The following is a 20,000-nucleotide window of genomic DNA, read 5'->3' on the forward strand; positions in this document are numbered from 1 at the left end:
TTCAAGTCCTGGCTGGCTCAGCTAGCATTTCTGTGTTGAGTTTGCATGTTACGTTGTGTAGCTTTTGTAGGGTCCAGCCAGTTGGTCCAATGCCGGTGTCCACTGGTGGATGAAGGTTCACTGCATGTTCGGTCTTTCCAGTGCACAATGTTGATCTATATTAAACTTAACTCATATCTGACTCCAATTTTAGTATGAGGTGGTTTAGAATATTAATATGTTTATCCTCGTTTTATCTGACTCCAATTATAAAACATTGAGAAGATTATATCAATATGTAATTTAGATAAATGTTTGAACCTTTTGTCTTCACTAGTAACTATTACATCCGTTCATTCGGGTGCTCATGTCGCTCAGAGAAATCGCCTCGGCCGAAGGCATCCCTCACGGTCACACTCCGTTCAGTCTTGAATATTAAACAGAGGTAATTGACTAATACTTTAGATGGCCGCTACCAGCGCGCTCGTTCTAAAATACTTTAGTTAGTCCCGCTTAGATGTACACCTTTGAGTTAAGACAATCATCATTTCTAATTAGAGGTTCGGGCATTAATATAAATGTACCCGACTACTGGACTCTATAGTAACTTTGGTTTTCACCAAGCCCATGGGTTCCCATATGAACTTAATTTAGAATAATATTACCTTCAAACAAAGGTCGGGTACCCAATCTAGGTTAGTCGTGCAACACCTTGTTGACCTAGACGGAAGTTATCGCCCTTTCCACCTAAGTACACATGAATCAATATCAAGAGTCAGCCGGATCCCTAAAACACAATTAGTGTGCCAATGCTCCATCTCAATTGGATTTTAGTCCGTCTACTGACCTGACGCAAGACGTGCGGAAACAAGGATACAGCGTAATCTACTTGAATTAATAATTACAGAGTGAGCAAAATATGGTCAAACATTACAATTTATTAGTCAGGTAAATGTATTATGCCAATTCAATCAGTCAATTCATAACTGATCAATACAAAACATCAAATTATCAAAGATAAATCCAAGATGAAAGATGCATACCTGACTTCAAAAATATACATAACATGGAGCAGGCTCCATGTTATAGGCTGATCTGGTTAGGCAGAATCGCCCTGAGCCTTTCTCAAACCTTACCTTAAATAATCCAAGAATTCCCTCAAGAAAGGGGGTGTGTGTATAACAAAAGGCATTCACACTTAGTGGAAAAGTCACACCCTTCACAGTGGTTCAAAAGATGCCTGAAGTTATATATTTATTGTTTTGATTATGTCTATTTCTGAGGGAATGAGATCATTGTACCAGTCGCACTGAGACATTTCAAATGATATCAAACATGATAGATAAAGTCAGTTTGGTTAATTTAGAACATTCAAACATTGAAATGACCATATGTGTGAGATGGGGGGGGATGAAGCTGAGTTTCAGCATACTTAGATGGAAATGCAGCAGGAGCTGGTTTTTCCCGCATTCCCACCTGCTGGGTTGTGGAGTCAATTGGCCCTGTTTTCAGCTCATGTTTTGAATTGTCAAAGACATCAAAAATATTTGTAATATTTCAATTCTTACACTGCATATTTATATGAGCGTCATTGTCACTGTATACATATTTATGACAAAACGAGGTCAATAACATCACTGCCTCCTTTCATTTTCATAAAAAATATGAAACATAGCCTCTCTTTTGCTGAATATCACTTTTAATGATCATGGCCATTATGAAAGTATAACGTACAATAGGTTTATACACTAAAGAAAATAAAGGCTTTCCCAGGGATGGGTTGCCACTATAAGGGCATCCGCTGTGTAAAAACGTGCTCAATAAGTTGGCGGTTCATTCCGCTGTGGCGACCCCCGGATTAATAAAGGGACTAAGCCGACAAGAAAATGAATGAATGAATGAATGAAAATAAAGGCAAGCGATCAGTCAGTGTGCAGAATCAGTGTACCATCATCATCATCATCATCATCATCATCCTTAGCCTGAAAATCCATTACTGGATCCTGGCTGCCTCAAGTAATTTTCGCCAATGTTCTCTGTCCCGGGCAACTTCCCACCAATTCCTTTTTCCTAAAACATCACTGCTAATGCAGTCTCGCCATCTTGGTTTAGGCCTTCCTACTTTTCTTTTGCCTACCGGGTCAGTGCTGAAGATTTTTTTTGCAATGGCATTTTCATCCATACGTATGACGTGTCCTGCCCACCTTAGCCTCGCAAGTCTGATATATTTAACTATATCAATTTCCTTATACAAGGCTGCAAGCTCATTGTTGTGACGTATCCTCCATTGATTATCGTCTTAAGAATCAGTGTATGCCTTTCCTTAAATTCATTTATTAGCTTATCTATGCGCTCAACCAAAACACGTTACCTGAGAACAAGTAATAGATTCAAAACACCGCTATATAGAGACAAGATGCATTAAATATCACGTTTAACAACTACAGTAAGATGAAATCCAGCAGTAGATCCTTGATGAACTGTCAGGTGTGCGCTGCTCTCATCTGGGTAGATGTGCTCAAAGCACCCGCTGACTGCCTGGAGCTCAGATGTGTGCATACGCTGCAGCGCATGACAGAGTGTGTGTGTGGTCATGTGATGTGCGTTTTCAGTGGTGTAGTGTGGATGGAGAGTTGTTCAGAAGCGCTAGGTAAATGTCAGTGTGGATACGGACCGTTTTTATTCTAAAAAGCTGTTTTAAAGTTAAAACGTACTAGTGTAAACGGGGCCTCAGACTAGTTCTGTCTGAGGTATTGGGCGTGGCTACCATACTTAACCACACCCCTCCAGCTGTCAGTTTTGACAACAAACAGAAATGGTGAGGATGGGTTAGGAGTCTGTTAGGTTGTAATAACTCTACCCAAATCCTTTTTCCTTGGCTGTCGCTCAATATGCGTTCTTGTCTGTACTTACGTTCTTGTGTCCTCGTGAAACGTCATCAACCATCGCCGAAGTACTGTTCCAATTAGGGCTGCACGATATTGGAAAAAATTGACATTGCGATATTTTGTTTCCCTGCGATATACATTGCAATATTTTTTATATATATATAAATACTTAAGATATACTTTTGCACATGTTACATACAGCATCACTGTTTTATCTGCTGCACCACTGACTGTACAACTCTTCCACAAAGAATTAGAGCAAGTTTTTTTTTTTTTTTTTTTTTGGCTGGTGGAGGACCAAGAATGACTCCGCAGCAGCCTCACTCTTACCTATTTGGGTGCCTAAAAGTTAATAAGTGACGGGCATAGATGTATGAGTGACGGAAGCTATGCTAAGGTTAACTAGCTTAGCATATATCTTGCTGTCTGCAAATGACAGTAATTTAAACGTACCATAAAACTCCTATGAGTGCATACAGTTCGACACAACTACACATGCTTCGTTTTAACCTTTATAACCGAACATTACCGTTACTCTGTCAACAGTCTATTGTCTTAATTACCGCGCTAACAGAGCTAACTTACGTAAACAGAGAGCAAAAGGTTGCAGACGTCAATAATGCAGTGTAATGGAATAATATACCGATCAAACTCCGCTGTAAGTACGCTACAAGTTTATAAACTGCCTCTGGAACCCAGTTCAGATACAAAAATTTATTTAACAAAAATAGTGATGCAGTAAAGTATTTTTCGCTCTGCCAAGCCTTCTCTGTTGCTGTGTGGAGCAGCAGCCTGCGTCAGTCACCTGCGTCAGTCAGGGCCCCACCCCGCCCCCCGACTCCTGAACGTCTGTCTCACTAACTCACTCACTCACTAACGCGGGCATGCACTGCGGTCTTATAAGAACGCAGCTTTTGGATATAATGGTTTTCTTGTTCCCGAATACAAATAATTTTTCAAGTAAAAACACGCTATTCGTGCTTATCCGAATACCGTATTTGGGTTCGGCCCATAATATATATATATATTGCAACTTTATGTGTACATTTTCTTAAATCAAAAATGTAGATTTATAATATTAATATAATCTTAATTACAGGGTCGTGCATTATAAAATTAAATCATTTAATTGTTAATGTACATGGTGAGGTAAGTGACATTATAAAGTACACTGCAGTTCCATTTGAAGAAATACCTGACTTGTGTCTTTGCGTCCTCGGTAGTTTGTTCTTCCTAGTCTGAACCTTTAAGGACTCAAGTCCGAACTTTGTGTACTTGATATTAGGAACCGCCCCCATCTTTCTGAATGAAATCTACTTAACTACAACCAATCAGCACGTAGTAGAAAAAACAAGCCACGCCCACTGTTTCTCTCTGAACTGCATGACAGTACGGACGAGAAAACAGTCGCAGCTTCTGATTCATGTGGACTTTTAAATTCTGCTGTATTCCTCAGTAACAGTCTCTCTCTGTCTCCCTATCTAGTGTTCTAGGTAGTGAGCTGGGCCCCGAGGGCTATGAGCTGCAGGTGTGTGTGAAGGACTACTGTTTTGCGCGGGAGGATCGCACCGTGGGCACGGCGGTGCTGCAGCTGAAGGATCTGGCATCCCGGAGCAGCGCCGCCTGCTGGCTGCCGCTGGGAAAGCGCGTGCACATGGACGAGACGGGGCTCACCGTCCTGCGCATCCTCTCACAGAGAAACAACGATGAGGTCGCCAAAGAGTTCGTCAAACTCAAGTCTGAACAGCGCTCGGCGGAGGAGGGAAGAGCATGAGCACACACACACATGCACACTGACTGGAGGAAACACACACACACACACACACACACACCTGTGCTCTGCAGTCTGGGCTGGAATATTTTGCACTTTCTGCATGTGAGTCTGGTGTCGTCTCCTCCACACTTCAGCATGATGAAGAACACTGTGATCACACACACACACACACACACACACACACACTGCTGTCTGCGTCTCCACAAGGCCAGTGTTTTCTGCTTCTTCAGGATTTCTCATCAAACACACACACTGGTCGGTTTGGGTTTGGGTTTTAATGCTTCCAGATGATGAGTGACTGTAAACGAGCTCTTTGGCGTTGAGGCTGGCAGTACTGTACGTGTGTTATCTGTGTTTGTGTTCTCCACAGGCTGTGTCATATCTGTAGTGCGGCGTCTACTTCAATAATGCAGAATTCTAGAGCAATACACACTGACTGAAACTGCAGCACACACACACACACACACACACACACACACACTGGAGTTCAAGACACAGTTCAGCTGGACATCACACACATGCATCTACACAGAAAATATGGCTTATGGGTGGCACGGTGGCTCATAGGTTAGCATTGTGGCGTCACAGCATGAAGGTCACTGGTTCGAGTCCCGGCTGGGTCAGTTGGCATTTCTGTGTGGAGTTTGCATGTTCTTCTCGTGTTGTCGTGGGTTTCCTCCGGGTGCTCCGGTTTCCCCCACAGTCCAAACACATGCTCTACAGGGGAATTGATGAACTAAATTGACTGTAGTGTATATGTGTGTGTGTGTGTGTGTTTCCCAGTACTGGGTTGCAGCTGGAAGGGCATCCGCTGTTTAAAATATATGCTGGAATAGTTGGCGGTTCATTCCTCTGTGGCGACCCCTGATAAATAAGCGACTAAGCTGAAGGATAATGAATAAATATACATACAGTTGAAGTCTAAATTATTCCCCCTTCTGTAAATTTCTTCGTCAAATATTTCTCAAATGATGTTGAACAGATCCAGGAATTGTTCACAGTATTTCCTCTAATAATTTTTTATTCTGGAGTAAATTTTACTTGTTTTATTTCAGCTAGAATGAAAGCAGTTTTTAATTGTTTTAAACCCATTTTAAGGTGAATATTATTAGCCCCCTTAAGCAATATTAGTTTTGGATTGTCTACAGCAGGGGTGCCCAAACTTTTTATTATGAAGGACCAAAAACCAAACGGACAAGTGGCCCGAAGACAATTGTAGGTGGGGTAATTTAACATGGGTAATTTCCTATTTTATTTAATAAAATTTAAACATGACTAGAAAACATTGCTTTACATCACTAATACAATCATTTTTATGTTATATAATGAACCTTTGACATTAAAAACAAAATCTAATTTAGTAATCCTTCATTCATCAAGTGACCATTTTTACATTTTAAAAAACATGATGCATGTAGGCGCTAGTGGTGTAGTGGTTTGTGCGTCGACACATGCACTCAGGTGATCACGGAGATCCGAGTTCAATTCCGCCTCGTGGTCCTATGCCAATCCTTCCCCTCTCTCTGCTCCCCCTTTCTCTACTTTCCTTTCCAAATAAAGGTAAAAACCCTAAAAAAAAATCGGATTCATTTATAACATTTAATTTCAGGTTGCTTTTTTATAGCTCAACAATAAAATAAACAAAAAAGGTTACATCAAACTAAAAACGTCTGGCTGCGTCTGAAACCACCTGCTACTCAGTAGGTACTGCATTTCCATTTAAACGTACTACTCAGCCATTGTTCAATACAGGTATGAATGCGAAAAGTATGAATGTAAATCAAGCTGCGTTCCAAATGGCACACTATGCACTCATGCACTATGTACTTATGCACTTACACACTCAACAGTATAGTACATGTATGTAGTGTCGTCCCAAATGGAGCGCTAATGTTTTTTTACTAAACGTAAATTCAACCCGTTTCCCTGATGACGTTTGACGGTTGCCAAATCAGTGAAATAAACGACCGAATTATCAAATAATACCTGCCGTGAATATAACCGCATTCACCATCGGGAGGCGCTATAATCACTCTCATAGGAGAATTTTGCTTTCACCATCCAAAATAAATAAAGTTATCCAACATGTGCGCCCGATAGCTCCGCCCCTTCCGCTACGTAAGCAAACCTGCGGTCGTTGAGTGCGTGAAGTGTCCATCATTACACACTTCATTATACCGGCTGAATGAGTGCATCATCCGGGTAATTCAAGTGCACTTATAGTTGTTAAGAGTTTTCAGTGTGAACGCACTACTCACACTATTTATACTACAAAATGGCGTAGAATAGTGCATAAGTATGCGATTTGGGACGCAGCTTATGAATTCGGACACACAACTCGGCTCGCATACTAATTTTTGTGTACTGTTTTGTATGGAAGTATGCGGTTTCAGACGCAGCCTCTCTGTATTAAGGGCATTCACCCCAACCCTCTCCATCGTACTCACTCTCCGCTCAGATGGGATGATGGTCAAATCAAAGGTTACAATGGACCGTTTTTGGCCTATTGGCTCTACTTTCTTTTTTATTTTTACAAGCAGCGGCACAATATAATTGAGGAGTGTTTCAGTACAATGCAGGTCTGTGCTGTCCGTCACGCTCATGTTCATTCATTTCATTCATTCATTTAGCTTAGTCTCTATTTCAGAGGTCGCCACAGTGGAATGAACCGCTATTCCAGCATATGTTTTAGGCAGCGGATGCCCTTCCAGCTGCAGCCCATTACTGGGAAACACCCATACACAGTCATTCACACACACACTCATACACTACGGCCAGTTTAGTTCATCAAATCCCCTATAGCGCATGTGTTTGGACTGTGGGGGAAACCGGAGCACCCGGAGGAAACCCACGCCAACACAGGGAGAACATGCAAACTCCACATAGAAATGCCAACTGACCTAGGGACTCGAACCAGCAACCTTCTTGCTGTGAGGCCACAGTGCTGATCATGTCTGTTTATGAATCTGCATATTTTAGCGGGCTTTGAGGGATGGATGTGATTTTCAGCTGAGCTGTTTCTTTCTTTGGCTGAATGTGCTGAAGACAGCGTCAGATCAGCAGACGTGAAGCGGTCCAGATGTGAACTGCAGTGTTTTTGCACACTTACTGCTTTAATTGAAACATGTTTACAGTAGAGTTCAGTTGGGTTTATGCTGTACATTGCAGGAGCATCAGTCGGCGGTGAGCGTTTATCTGCTGTTTGCTTATTTATGATTCAGGTTTCATTGCGAATGATTCATCCAAATTTTTTGTTATTGCTAATAATGCAATATTAGTGGCTTTTTAAATTTTTTTTTATTATTAATTATATTTATTAAATATTAAAGGGCACCGTATGGTGAAAAATCTACTTTTCAAACAGTTTGGACAGACATATGTGTAGGTATAGTGTATAGACCGTCATATTAGGCTGATATAAACACACACAGTCCTTTTTTTTAGTTTAACAACATATAAACGGTGGAGCGATTAGAGCGGTTTTCAGACCGACCACAACTTGACGTAGGAGTGCGGTCCCCCCGCCCACTAAATTGATTGACAGCTGCGTAATAACATGTCCCGGTAGTCACGTGTATAATCATACCAACAAGACCAGATGTGCGCAAAGCAACCAGGAATTAAAGGTCTGTTCAGTTCGCTCGGATCATCAATCATCATCAAATGAGATCAAGAGTGAGCTTCACATGTTTTAAAACCGAGCACGTGTATAATGAAGTACAGCGATTTACTTCAGATTCACTTCATCAGCACAGCCGCATGTCAGAACAATTATAAAAGAAGATGCTTCAATCCCGCTTTGTGGACGTTAAATCAGGTTTATTTTGTACTTTAACATAACAGATATCCACACAGCAGTGGAGATTAGCCTGTATCCTGTCACATATGCGTGCAAAAAGAGTGCAAAGCTAAATGCGCGCTGTCTGTCTGTGTGTGTGTGTCTGTCTGTATCTCTGTGTGTGTGTGTGTGTGTGTGTGTGTGTGTGTCAAGTCAAGTCAAGTTTTATTTGTCACATACATAGTTATACAAAGTATGACCAGCAGTGAAATGTAGGTCAGGTCCGCTCCAGAGATAGTGCAAGTATAGATAAACAAAAATTAAATATTAAGGAAAAAGAAGGAAAAATAAAGTGTGCAAAAAATTATACAAGGTAATAAGAATAGCAGCAATATGATGTACTTATGAATATGACTACTACAATGATAAATACAAAAAAAATCACGTAATGTGTAACACCGGGTTAGAATTTAGCAGCCTGATGGCCTGGGGAAAGAAGCTCCTCCTAAGTCTCTCAGTTTTTGCCATCAAGCTACAGAAACGTTTTCTAGATGGAAGCAAGTGTGTGTGCGCGTGAACTTTGCACATTGACATTGTGTGTCGATGCATCTCCACTTCAAAAACTCATTGGCAAAGTTATAACTGTAGTATTTCTCACAAACGCTGCGTGAGATCTGCTTCCTTTAAGTCTGTCTGGTGTCTGACGCAGCCGAGGGAGGAGATTAGGCATGCAGAAAGACACGTAGAAACAGTCGGCGGGGAGGACTCGCCTTAAAGGCGCAGTACGACTAAACGGCCCCCTGCTGGAAATGTGTATACAACACATGTACAAGGTATAATGAGAAATCTGACGGGTGTTTTGAGCTGAAACTTTACAGACACATTCTAGAGACGCAAAACACTTATGGTGCCCTTTAAATGTAATAATTTCTTTATCTTTAGCTTTTTATTGTTGCTAAATGTGCTGCACTATTTATTTTTACAATTATTATTTTTTGATTTAGTTTTTAATTAATGAATTAAGGGTTTGTTTGAGCACTAAACTGTAAAACCCAAAACGTTAAGGCAACTCCAAACCATTTGAGGAAACTGCACCAAACCCTTTAAGTTCAAAAACTGATCCATATGAGTACTGTGAGCTTACTGCATTCAGGCTGAGGTAATGTGGTATTTAATGAACTCGTTACCTTCAACACTGAGTTCAAAACTCTTTTCAGATGAGTAGAATTAACTTTCAGGCAATTGAGTAAACTGCACTCCTCTCATTTGATAAAGTTGACTGTCGGGTTTTACAGTGGGTCAATTCACTTTAGTTTTTTAATTATTTAATAATTTTAACAAACGAATTAATCATTTATTTCATCAATACTTTTTTATTACTGAGTTTGTGATTTGCTGCACATTTTGTCTAATTATTTTTACTGAATGAGTGTATCGTTTGTTTTATCATTCGTTTTTTATTATTACTCATTTTGCAGTTGTGCTGCTCTAGCTGAAGCATTCTACTGTAATTTTTCAATATATTTGTTAGGCATTATTTTCGATATGTTGCACTGTCAGTAAACATTTGCAGTATTATTTAATTATCTTAATTATTTAACTAGAGCTTTTTAAATACATATTTAACTTTTTTTATAATAACTTGTAATTTTGTGGTCACATTTTGTTAAGCAATAATCAACAATAATCAGTTAGGGCCGAGCAATAATAATACAACAAATAAATAAAAGCCATCTCAAGATTGGGGTCAAGAATATTAAAAATTGAAGTAAAAACATCTTGATTAAAATCATAATAAAGAGATTTTTTTTTTTTTAAGGAAAAGTCTATATTTATTCTCAATTTTTTTTTAGACTTTCCCTCAAATAATGTTGAGAATAAACTCGTTATTCAGAGAAAAAGTTTTTTTTATATTTTTTTCTCAAAATGAATTGACATTAATGATGGAAGGTTTTACCTTTGAATTTAATGATTGGGGTGGCACAGGGGCTCAGTGGTTGGCACTGTGGCCTCACCCCAAGAAGGTTGCTGGTTTGAGTCCCGGCTGGGTCACTTGGCATTTCTGTGTGGTTTGCATGTTCTCCCCGTGTTGGCGTAGGTTTCGTCCGGGTGCTCCGGTTTCCCCCACAGTCCAAACACATGCGCTACAGAGTGTGTGTGTGAATGAGTACAGTCCCAGTACTGGGTTGCAGCTGGAAGGGCATCCGCTGTGTAAAACATATGCTGGATTAGTTGGTGGTTCAATCCGCTGTGGAGACCCCTGATAAATAAGGGACTAAGCTAGAGGAAAATGAATGAATTAATTCATATTTACATCTTTTTCCTTAAAAAAAAAAAGTATTTTTCTTAAAATTTAATGAGTTTATTCAAAACATTTTTAACTTTTCGTTTTGTAGTTTACCATTTTATCAAGATGTTTTTTTTATTATGTTTGTCCCTAATCCGCTTCCATAATTGTTTACATTAAGGGATATAATACTGTTTTATTTAATGTACATCACTCATTTTTTTAGTTAGAGAGGTTTTAGTATTTTTATCACAGTTTTTGTTTTTACTATCTGTATACACTCACCGGCCACTTTATTAGGTACACCTGTCCAACTGCTCGTCAACGCAAATTTCTAATCAGCCAATCACATGGCAGCAACTCAATGCATTTAGGCATGTAGATCTGCTGCAGTTCAAAGTGAGCATCAGAATGGGGAAGAAAGGGGATTTTGAACGTGGCATGGTTGTTGGTGCCAGACGGGCTGGTCTGAGTATTTCAGAAACTGCTGATCTACTGGGATTTCCATCTCATGTATGTGTAGCCGACAAGTCTGCAGCAACTGTGTGATGCTATCATGTCAGTATGGAGCAAAATCTCTGAGGAATATTTCCTGTACTTTGTTGAATCGATGCCACCAAGGATTAAGGCAGTTATGAAGGCAAAAGTAGGTCCAACGCGTGCTAGTAAGGTGTACCTAATAAAGTGGCCGGTGAGTTTTTTTTTTTTTTACCGTTTCTAAAATTTGTTTTCTTTTTAAAAACCAGCTTTAAAATCACTGTATGCTTGATTTGCTTTGAACAAAACACGAAAAAAAACAAAAAAACAAATGCAACGCAGCCATTGAATGTTGATTCACACAGGCCTTGACTACACACACATATACTTGTATACATGCTTTACAGGGACTCTCCATAGGCGTAATGTATTTTATACAGTGAATAAACTATTATAAAGCCCTAACACACCTCATCCCTCACAGAAAACATGTAGACGATTTTAATTATCAATAAAAAAACGGCAATTGGTTTGGATTTTGAATTACAGAGAGTGTGTATGAGTGTTTCACAGTACTGGGCTAAACCATATGCTGGAATAGTTGGTGGTTCATTCCACTGTGGCAATGTCTGATAAATAAGAACTAACCTGAAGGAAAAGTGATGAATGAATTGCAGGGACACACAAAGCCCTAAAAATTCCATCAGTCCTGTTATGCAGCTCTTTGTATTTTAGTTTTATACTTTATTTTTGCTGTGTTTTTTCACAGGACACTCAGTTTTTCCTCATTTTGTGATTCATGTTTTTATTTTCCCCCTGTTTATTTCTGCTTCTGAATTGCATTACGGGACTTGATCTTTCTTTCAGCAACTTTTATCCTTAATAAGGTGACTTTTATGCACATTTGTAATAGTTTACAGTGATATATTGCTTGGGTTGGTGTTGGATATTACGCTACAAACACCTGACAGTGCATCTTCTGTTATTTTACAGACGTATTTCTCTATTTCTTACACGTTATTTGATTTCAAGCTACTAAAATGTCAGTAAAAGTCACTCTGTTAAACTTTTCTGCATTAGAAGTGGACAGAGCAGAGATCAACATCCCATAATGCAACTCACAACTGCAAATAAACACTTGAGAATCACTAAATACGGACACATCTATCTACAGTCCACACTCTGGGCACATTAGAGACTTATTTAACATCATGAAAGAAAACAGACATAGGTCCTCCTTTAAGGTGTGTCCTTGTAAATCAAGTCATACCAATGTGATGCAGCTTGGATGTTGATCTCTGCTCTGTCCGCTTCTGATGATGACAGTTCAACTCTACAGTTTAACAAAGAGACTTTTATTGACATTTGTTGTTCGAATTAATATAATGTATAAGAAATAAGACTGTAAAATGACAGAAAATGTATTATCAGGTTTTTTGTGTGTCCCTGTAAACCACATAAGCCTACACACACACACACACACACACACACACACACACACACACACACACACACACACACACACACACACACACACACACACACACACACACACACACACACACACACACACACACACACACACACACACACACACACACACACACACACAGAGACAGATCGCTGAAGCACAAGCGGGCATGAAGACTGTGATATGTGCATGTGTGCATGAGCCGCTGCTCGCCTTCATCAAACTGCTGCATGCTGGAGATCCTGGCACACACACACACACACACACACACACACACACACTGGTGTCCGTCTGCTGAATGTTTTTATACTGGGGATGTTTCTAGTTTTCATTTTTAACCATTTGGATTGTTCTTAATGGGGATGATTGTGGATTAATGCAGCATTTGCTTCCTATTAAAACAACGATGATCAACAGCCGCCGTGTTTCTGCCTTTATTATCAGTGTGTTTGGAGATTAATTTACTGTTAACTTTGTTTAAAAAAATAAATAAATTGGTATACCCCATGGCCAGAGATGTATAGTAACGAAGTAGAACTCCTTCACTACTGTACTTCAGTACTAAAAGGCAGTATCTGTACTCTACTGGAGGATTGTTTCTCCTGCTTCCACTTTTACTTCAGCAAATGTTTTCAATGTTTAATACTTTGATAGATATTTTTGTGCTGCATCGCTACTCAGGGGTGTCAAAATTATTAATATCGGTTCAGTAATAGATCATAACCGGTTATTACGTCATTTATCTCCTATGCGAGATGTCGCAGTAGAACACTATGGAGGAGGCGAGGGCGAGTAAATAACACTCTCGCTACTATAAAGTCGGCACAGCACACGAGACGCAATTTCACTACGACTAATCTTTACCTCTGTCTCTCTCTCACATTGGACATTTGACCCGCTGGCGTGTTCGTGAGGTAACTTTTTCTCTCCTCTGTTAAAGCGATATACTGGATCCAGACACGAGCGTTCCTGAGGAGCGAGTTTTCTCCACTGTGTCTATTATGGATTACCTGTGATAACTGCGTATAATATGTGCATACAGATTGTAACTGCAGCTGTTCTTCCAGCCATCTGTGAAAAGCGCTTTCATTTCTAAGGGCGTACTCGCACTATGCTATTCAGACTGTACCCAGGCCCGTTTTCCGGATCGTTTGAGAAGTGTGAGTGCGCTGAATCGGGCTCTGGCACTTGGGCTTTGGCACGGTACGCTTGTGTGTGAGTGCAAAACGCGCCTAAGTCCGAAACTGAAAGCGAGACGTGACTTTAAGGGACTTTTTCATATGGATTTATTAATCAATTTTACTGTTCAATGAACGCAAACTGCCGTAGTTTATTAAAGACGCAAACCCCTCACTGCACCACAGCTGCACCTTCAGCAGACCTCCTAACTCCTGCAGCACGAGGACTTATGAGCAACAAAAGTGGCGGATCTGTTCGGCGAAATATCTGACTGCGTGTCAGCGCATCCCTAACGACTAAAGCGATATAACTAGAGAAATCTCCACGGTGCTGAGCGAGAGCGCTTACTGAACAGCGCATCATCGATGACGTAATCGTGCCCAGGCCTGAATGTAATGTGAGTTCGGGCCGTCAGGGGAATCAAAATATGTTGATGTGGGCATTGTAGCACTGTAAATGCATGTTTAAACTTGTTAAAGGTCCTGTGAAGTGCTTTGAAATGTACAGTTTTATTCAACGTTTGATTTAATCTAAACTAAAACACGGTGAGAGGGCGGGACGTAGTGTAGCTCCTCCCCTTTTGTAAAAACAGCCAATAGTATTGTTTTCTCACAGCTCTGCCAGAATGAAAAGCAAATGGAAAAGGGGGGGGGGGGGGGTGGGGCGGGGCATGTCAGACACTAGAGATTTGATTGGTTATGTTGTTACGAGAAACTGAAGTATGAGGTGACGTGAATAAAACCGTTGATCCATTTAGACAGACGTGACAAACTACAATACTTCTGTTTATATCTTTTAAATGTTAATTTCACTTCCAAATGTGAATTTGATCAGTTTTGGCACACTAGATTATAGATATCCTATTGTAACCCTACTGGTCCTACACCACCCAACCCGCTCCGAGCTGGTATCAAACTGGCGATCTTCCGCATGGGAGTCGGGTGCTCTACCAAGGAGGCTAAAGACCATGACCTCTAGCATCTGTCGCTAGAGCACCTTTACAGGTCAGAGGAGTGAGGTTTACCTGCACAGCAGCTACTAGTTGGCCTCCATTACACTCACCTTCCTAAACCTCACTCCCATCCAGGTCACAGCACCAATGTAACCCCGCCAGTCCTACACCACCCAACCCGCTCCGTGCTGGTATCAAACCGGTGACCTTCCGCATGGGAGTCAGTTGCTCTACCAAGAAGGCTAAAGACCATGTCCTCTGACATCTGACATAAGGAGTGAGGTTTACCTGCACAGCACTTACTAGCTGGCCTCCGTTACACTAACACAAATAAAACTGATTCTAATAATTAAACAACTTTATAAATGCATTTACAAGGTCCCATAACATTAAAATAATCTTCCAACTGTTCCTAAAATCCCACATTACATGGAGAAAAGCTCTAATGTCACACAAAATAAAGACAGATATGACAGGGTTATTGCTTTTTAAAACGCAGATGGCGCTCTAGGCTAGTTTAATAACAGCAGATGGTGCTCTAGGCCAGTTTAATAACAGCAGATGGTGCTCTAGGCTAGTATTTACCAGCAGATGGCGTTCTAGGCTAGTTTTTAACACTAGATGGTAGTCTAGGCTAGATATAAAAAGCAAATGGTGCTCTAGGCTAGTATTAAACAGTAGATGGCGCTCCATGATAGTTTTTAACACTAGATGGCATTCTAGGCTAGTGTAAACCAGCAGATGGTGCTCTAGGCTAGATGTAAAAAGCAGATGCTGCTCTAGGCTAGTATTTAACACCAGATGGTGCTCCAGGATCGTTTTTACTAGATTTACCAGATTGTGCTCTAGGCTAGTTTAAAACAGCAGATGACGCTCTAGGCTAGATGGATAAAGCAGATCTAGAGCATCAGCTAGGCTAGTTTTTAACATTAAATGGCGCTCTAGGCTAGTTTTTAACACTAGATGGCGCTCTAGGCTACTTTTAACAACAAAAATTCATTTATTAACTTCCCAATGGTCCTAATATCCCACATTGCATGGATAACAGCTCTAAAGTCACAGAAATAAAGACACAGACAGACAGAATTATTGTTTTACAGTACAAAAACGGAAACAAAAAAACAAGATTTTATTAAAGAAGCATAAAAAATAAAACTCTTGATACATTTCTCATAACCGTCAAGTCAGCTCAAATGATACGCCGCGTACACAAGTGTTCCAGCTCGCGGTTAAAAGGTCCATAAACTTTCAAATAAAATATATTTCAATTTTAAAATTTCTTCAATAATTTTTTCTCATTTTGTTATAAATTGCCTATATGTAATACACAGGAAAGAACAGAAACATGGAAAATAAAGAGAACTTTGCTGTAATAAAAAGGGTCACATTATAATCTGGGATATTCATGTCAAGGTAAGCAAATAAATTGTAAAAATAAAATGTGTAAAAAAAGTTTGTCCATTTTAATTTCTTTTTTTTTTTTGCCTTTGCGTTTTTAGAAAAATTATTAGTTAACGCCTCATGGCTTCAAGACATGCAGAGAGTTTAACTTACAAATAATGATACATGTTCTTAAAAACTACATTAACCTTTCAGCTGTGGAAAAAAACTAATCCCAATGATTGTATCCAGGATATTTACAATTAGGCCTGAAACTCCGTTATTGAAATCACTTTTGGTTCGGCGTACAAAAGGAATTAAAGCGAACGTAAAGGAAAGAGTAGAGCGATATCAGGGCAAGAAAATGATTGATGGGGAAACAGCGTCTGACGTCGTTCCGATGCCTGAGATTCGCCTCAGTGAACCCTGTTTGAAGCCTTTTAGAGGAAAACAAGAGAAGATTCAACCTCAGGTCAACATGACCTTCATCGCCAAAACACACACGCGCACACACACACACAACCGAAAACTAGCTAGCTTCTGTTCCTCGCAACCGACAACACGCTTGTGTTTCCAAAGCACAGTCCCAAACAAACTAAACAAGGCTCAGATATTCTGTACAAATACTCCGAAGCCAATCTTCAAAAGTGGAAGAGCGGAGAAGGTTCGACACAATCTTCGTTTTCTCGGCAGCGACTTTCACCACCAAGGCACCGTTAACTGTAGGGCTGTGATGATGCGTTCATTATTAGTATTATTATTGTTTTTCATTTTAGCAGTGCAATTCGTGGATCGTTTCTGAGATTTTCACAACACATCGCAATTCTCTCTGATCTAGTTTTGAACAGCAGATGGCGCTCTATGCTAGATTTTAAACCGCACATGGTGCCCTAGGATGGTTCTGAACAGTAGATGGCGCTCTAGGCTTAATTTAAAAAGCAGATGGCGCTCTAGGCTAATTTTTAAACTGCAAATGATGCTCTAGGATGGTTATGAACAATAGATGATGATCTATGCTAGATGTAAAAAGCAGATGGCGCAGCAGGCTAGCTTTTAAACTACAGTTGGTGCTCTCTAGGCTAGTTTTTAAACAGAAAATGGCGCTCTCAGCTAGTTGTTAAAAAGCAGATGGTGCTCTAGGCTAGTTTTTAACAGCAGATGGCGTGCAAGCTAATTGTCGAAAGCAGATGGCGCTCTAGGCTAGTTTATAAACAGCAGATGGTGCTCTAGGCTAGTTTTTAACAGCAGATAGCACTTTAGGCTAGATGTAATAAGCAGATGGCACTCTAGGCTAGTTTGTAAACTGCAAATGGTGCTCTAGGATGGTTCTGAACAGCAGATGGTGCTCTAGGCTAGATGTAAAAAGCAGGTGACGCTCTAGGCTAGTTTTATAACAGCAGATGGCGCTGTAGGCAAATTTTGTAAGAGCACATTGTGCTCTAAGCTAGTTTTAACAGCAGACGATGCTCTAGGCCAGTTTATAACAGCAGATGGCGCACTAGGCTAGATTTTAACAGAGGATGGTGCTCTAGGCTAGATGTAGAAAGGAGATGGTGATCTAGGCTAGCTTTTTTTTTAACCGCAGACGGTGCTGTAATCTAGTTTTATAACAGCAGATGGCGCTCTAGGCTTCACTGTAACAGAGGATGGTGCTGTTGGCTAGATGTAAAACGAAAATGGCACTCTAGGCTAGTTTTTAAACTGCAGATGGCGCTGTAACCAAGTTTAATAACAGCAGATGGCGCTCTTGCCTAGTTTTTTTAACAGCAGATGGCGCTGTAGGCTAGTTTTATAAGAGCAGATGGCACTCTGAGCTAGTTTTTAACAGCAGATGGCGCTTAAATGCTAGCTAACAGCAGACTCAAATACCCAGAAATAAGTTTGTATTGTGCATTAGTCATGCAAGTGGTCAAATGTAGGTGCACCTTGACTTTTATTCCATGAGATTAACGTAAACAGCTTACTATGCATGCTCCTGTAATTCCCTTAAACCTTCCTTACTTTACTTTGGAGTGGTGCGTGCAATGAATTGGAGGCTGTTTGTAGAGAATACGACGCCATCTTTTGGTCAAACCTAATTTCAGAACGCATTCAAGAGAGGATCGCAATGCATTTGGGAAATTTCAGAATCGATGCAAAATACTGTCTCGATTTGCAATGCCTGCGATCATCACCACAGCTCTAGCTGACTGCTCTCAAAGTCTGGCACATTTAATAGTCCTCAATGGAATCTGTACAACTCATGCGAACGAGGATGTCTGAAAAACAAAAACAAAAAGTCCCCCGCGTTTCAGGAAAAACAACGTACGGAAGCCCTGCGTGATTTAGCTGCCACACAGACTCGAGTGGGACTGAAGATCCTGTTTATTAGCGAAAACCTGAAGTGTAGTGTGTAACCGGAAGCCCTTTAGAGTGAGTTCATGGCTTGTTGTGTGTAAAACGGGGCTACGGATGTCAGAAACAGCGGCTACGTTTATAGGCGGCGGACGAGGAAAACCACAGCGGGACTAAGTGCGACAGCCGGAAGACAGACTCCAACTCCAGCCAAAGACATTTCAGTGTGTCGCAGTGCACAAATCAGGATGACCACACACACACACACACACACACACACACACACATTCACAAACGAAAAAAACATTCGAGTTGAAGATGGAGGGCGCCGTTCACTTCGGCACAGAAAAGCGTAACAGATTCGTCCAAATACTGGCAACCCTGTTTCAGGAGTGTAGACTGCTGGAATGAACAACACACACCGTCATCGTCGTGTTTTAAGGTAGTGTGGCAAAAAGAGAAAATGCACGGTTATGATACTTATAACATGTACTACTCTAGCTATCTCAGATTCAACATCAACTAGTACGTATAAATATTAAGTGTTACAGGAATAACCTCTCAACGTTTTGGTCTAAATGAGCGTTCGCAGTCTGGCGCTGCATTTAAAAAATGCACACACACACACACACAAAAACAACTTTTAAAAAATAATTTAAAAATCGGCAACCCTCTAAAAAACAAACACAATGCATTAGAAAAAAGTGCAGCGTAAAAGTTGAAAAATATCTGCGAGTAGAAAAAGGGAAGCATGAGCTGGAGAAAAAAACCCACCGAATATGAACATGAGCGCTAGTAAGACAAATAAAACAAGTACTTGAGTGGGTAACGACGTCATTATTATCATCATCATCATTATTATTATTATTGTCAATAAATCAAGAATAGTGTCATATCTAATCATTGCGGTCGCTCCTATGAAGGCGGTCTTTAAGAGAAGATGCGGATGCACTGTGTGGCAGGAGTGTGGCACACCGGGCACTCGGCGTCAGAAGACTGGCAGATCTGACCGGCGCAGTCCATGCAGAACAGATTGTGTCCGCAGGGCACCAGCGCAGCAGTCACCTCGCTCTCGCAGCACACGTAACAATCTCGAGGAACCATTCCAGCTAGCGCGCCTGCTTTCAGGCGACTCAGCATAGTAGCAGAGATGCCAACACCACTGCCGCCGCCTTCAGAGTCGGTCGGAGATCCACCAGGAAGCGACGACGCAGAGCAGGACGAATACCCGGTTGTGCTTCCTCCACTACTGCTGCTGCTTCCTCCAGAAAACGATCCGCCGCCGCCTCCATTTTGGAGCCAGGAGAGAGTGCTGAGCGGGTCGCTTTGGGCTCTGCGGGCGAGAGGGTGATCGGGGTCGGGTGATAGACGTGGAGTTACAGCTCCACCGCTGAGGCCGCTGCTATTTCGCCGGACAGGCTGAGGCGGCTGCTTTGCACCGTTAACAAACGGCGCCCAAATATTAGCAGCGCCGAACTCGAAACCCAAATCTTCATTGGTC

At 40.9% G+C, this 20,000-nt stretch overlaps 2 protein-coding genes and 1 long non-coding RNA gene across 4 annotated transcripts in view; 1 reads left to right on the forward strand and 2 right to left on the reverse strand.

Annotated features, from left to right (window-relative positions):
- The window catches only part of LOC100534673 (protein unc-13 homolog A), a 185,727-nt gene extending 172,657 nt beyond the window's left edge, over positions 1-13,070 (forward strand). Inside the window, exons 41-42 of one of the 2 annotated variants that reach the window (XM_087241635.1) lie at positions 4,353-4,653; positions 12,930-13,070. In XM_087241635.1, coding sequence (XP_087097761.1) covers positions 4,353-4,641 — 289 coding nt within the window. In that variant the 3' untranslated portion in view covers positions 4,642-4,653; positions 12,930-13,070. Of the gene's footprint in view, positions 1-4,352; positions 6,141-12,929 lie in introns of those variants that run through there. The other variant, XM_087241636.1, reaches the window with a different exon arrangement.
- Positions 8,612-13,072, reverse strand: LOC147846587 (uncharacterized). Its single transcript, XR_015479245.1, has 4 exons — positions 12,691-13,072; positions 12,486-12,646; positions 9,537-12,241; positions 8,612-9,488 (listed from the first exon to the last, which is right to left on the reverse strand). It is a non-coding gene; the product is annotated as an uncharacterized LOC147846587 (long non-coding RNA).
- Positions 13,073-15,871: 2,799 nt separating this feature from the next.
- Positions 15,872-20,000, reverse strand: part of LOC100331115 (RNA-binding protein MEX3B) — a 10,834-nt gene continuing 6,705 nt past the window's right edge. Inside the window, 1 exon segment of the mRNA NM_001443043.1 lies at positions 15,872-20,000. This exon segment is cut by the window's right edge and continues 733 nt beyond it. Coding sequence (NP_001429972.1) covers positions 19,430-20,000 — 571 coding nt within the window. The 3' untranslated portion in view covers positions 15,872-19,429.

This window comes from Danio rerio, chromosome 2 (assembly GCF_052040795.2).
Source record: "Danio rerio strain M-AB ecotype USA chromosome 2, GRCz13ab, whole genome shotgun sequence".
In the NCBI taxonomy this organism is placed as follows: domain Eukaryota; kingdom Metazoa; phylum Chordata; class Actinopteri; order Cypriniformes; family Danionidae; genus Danio; species Danio rerio.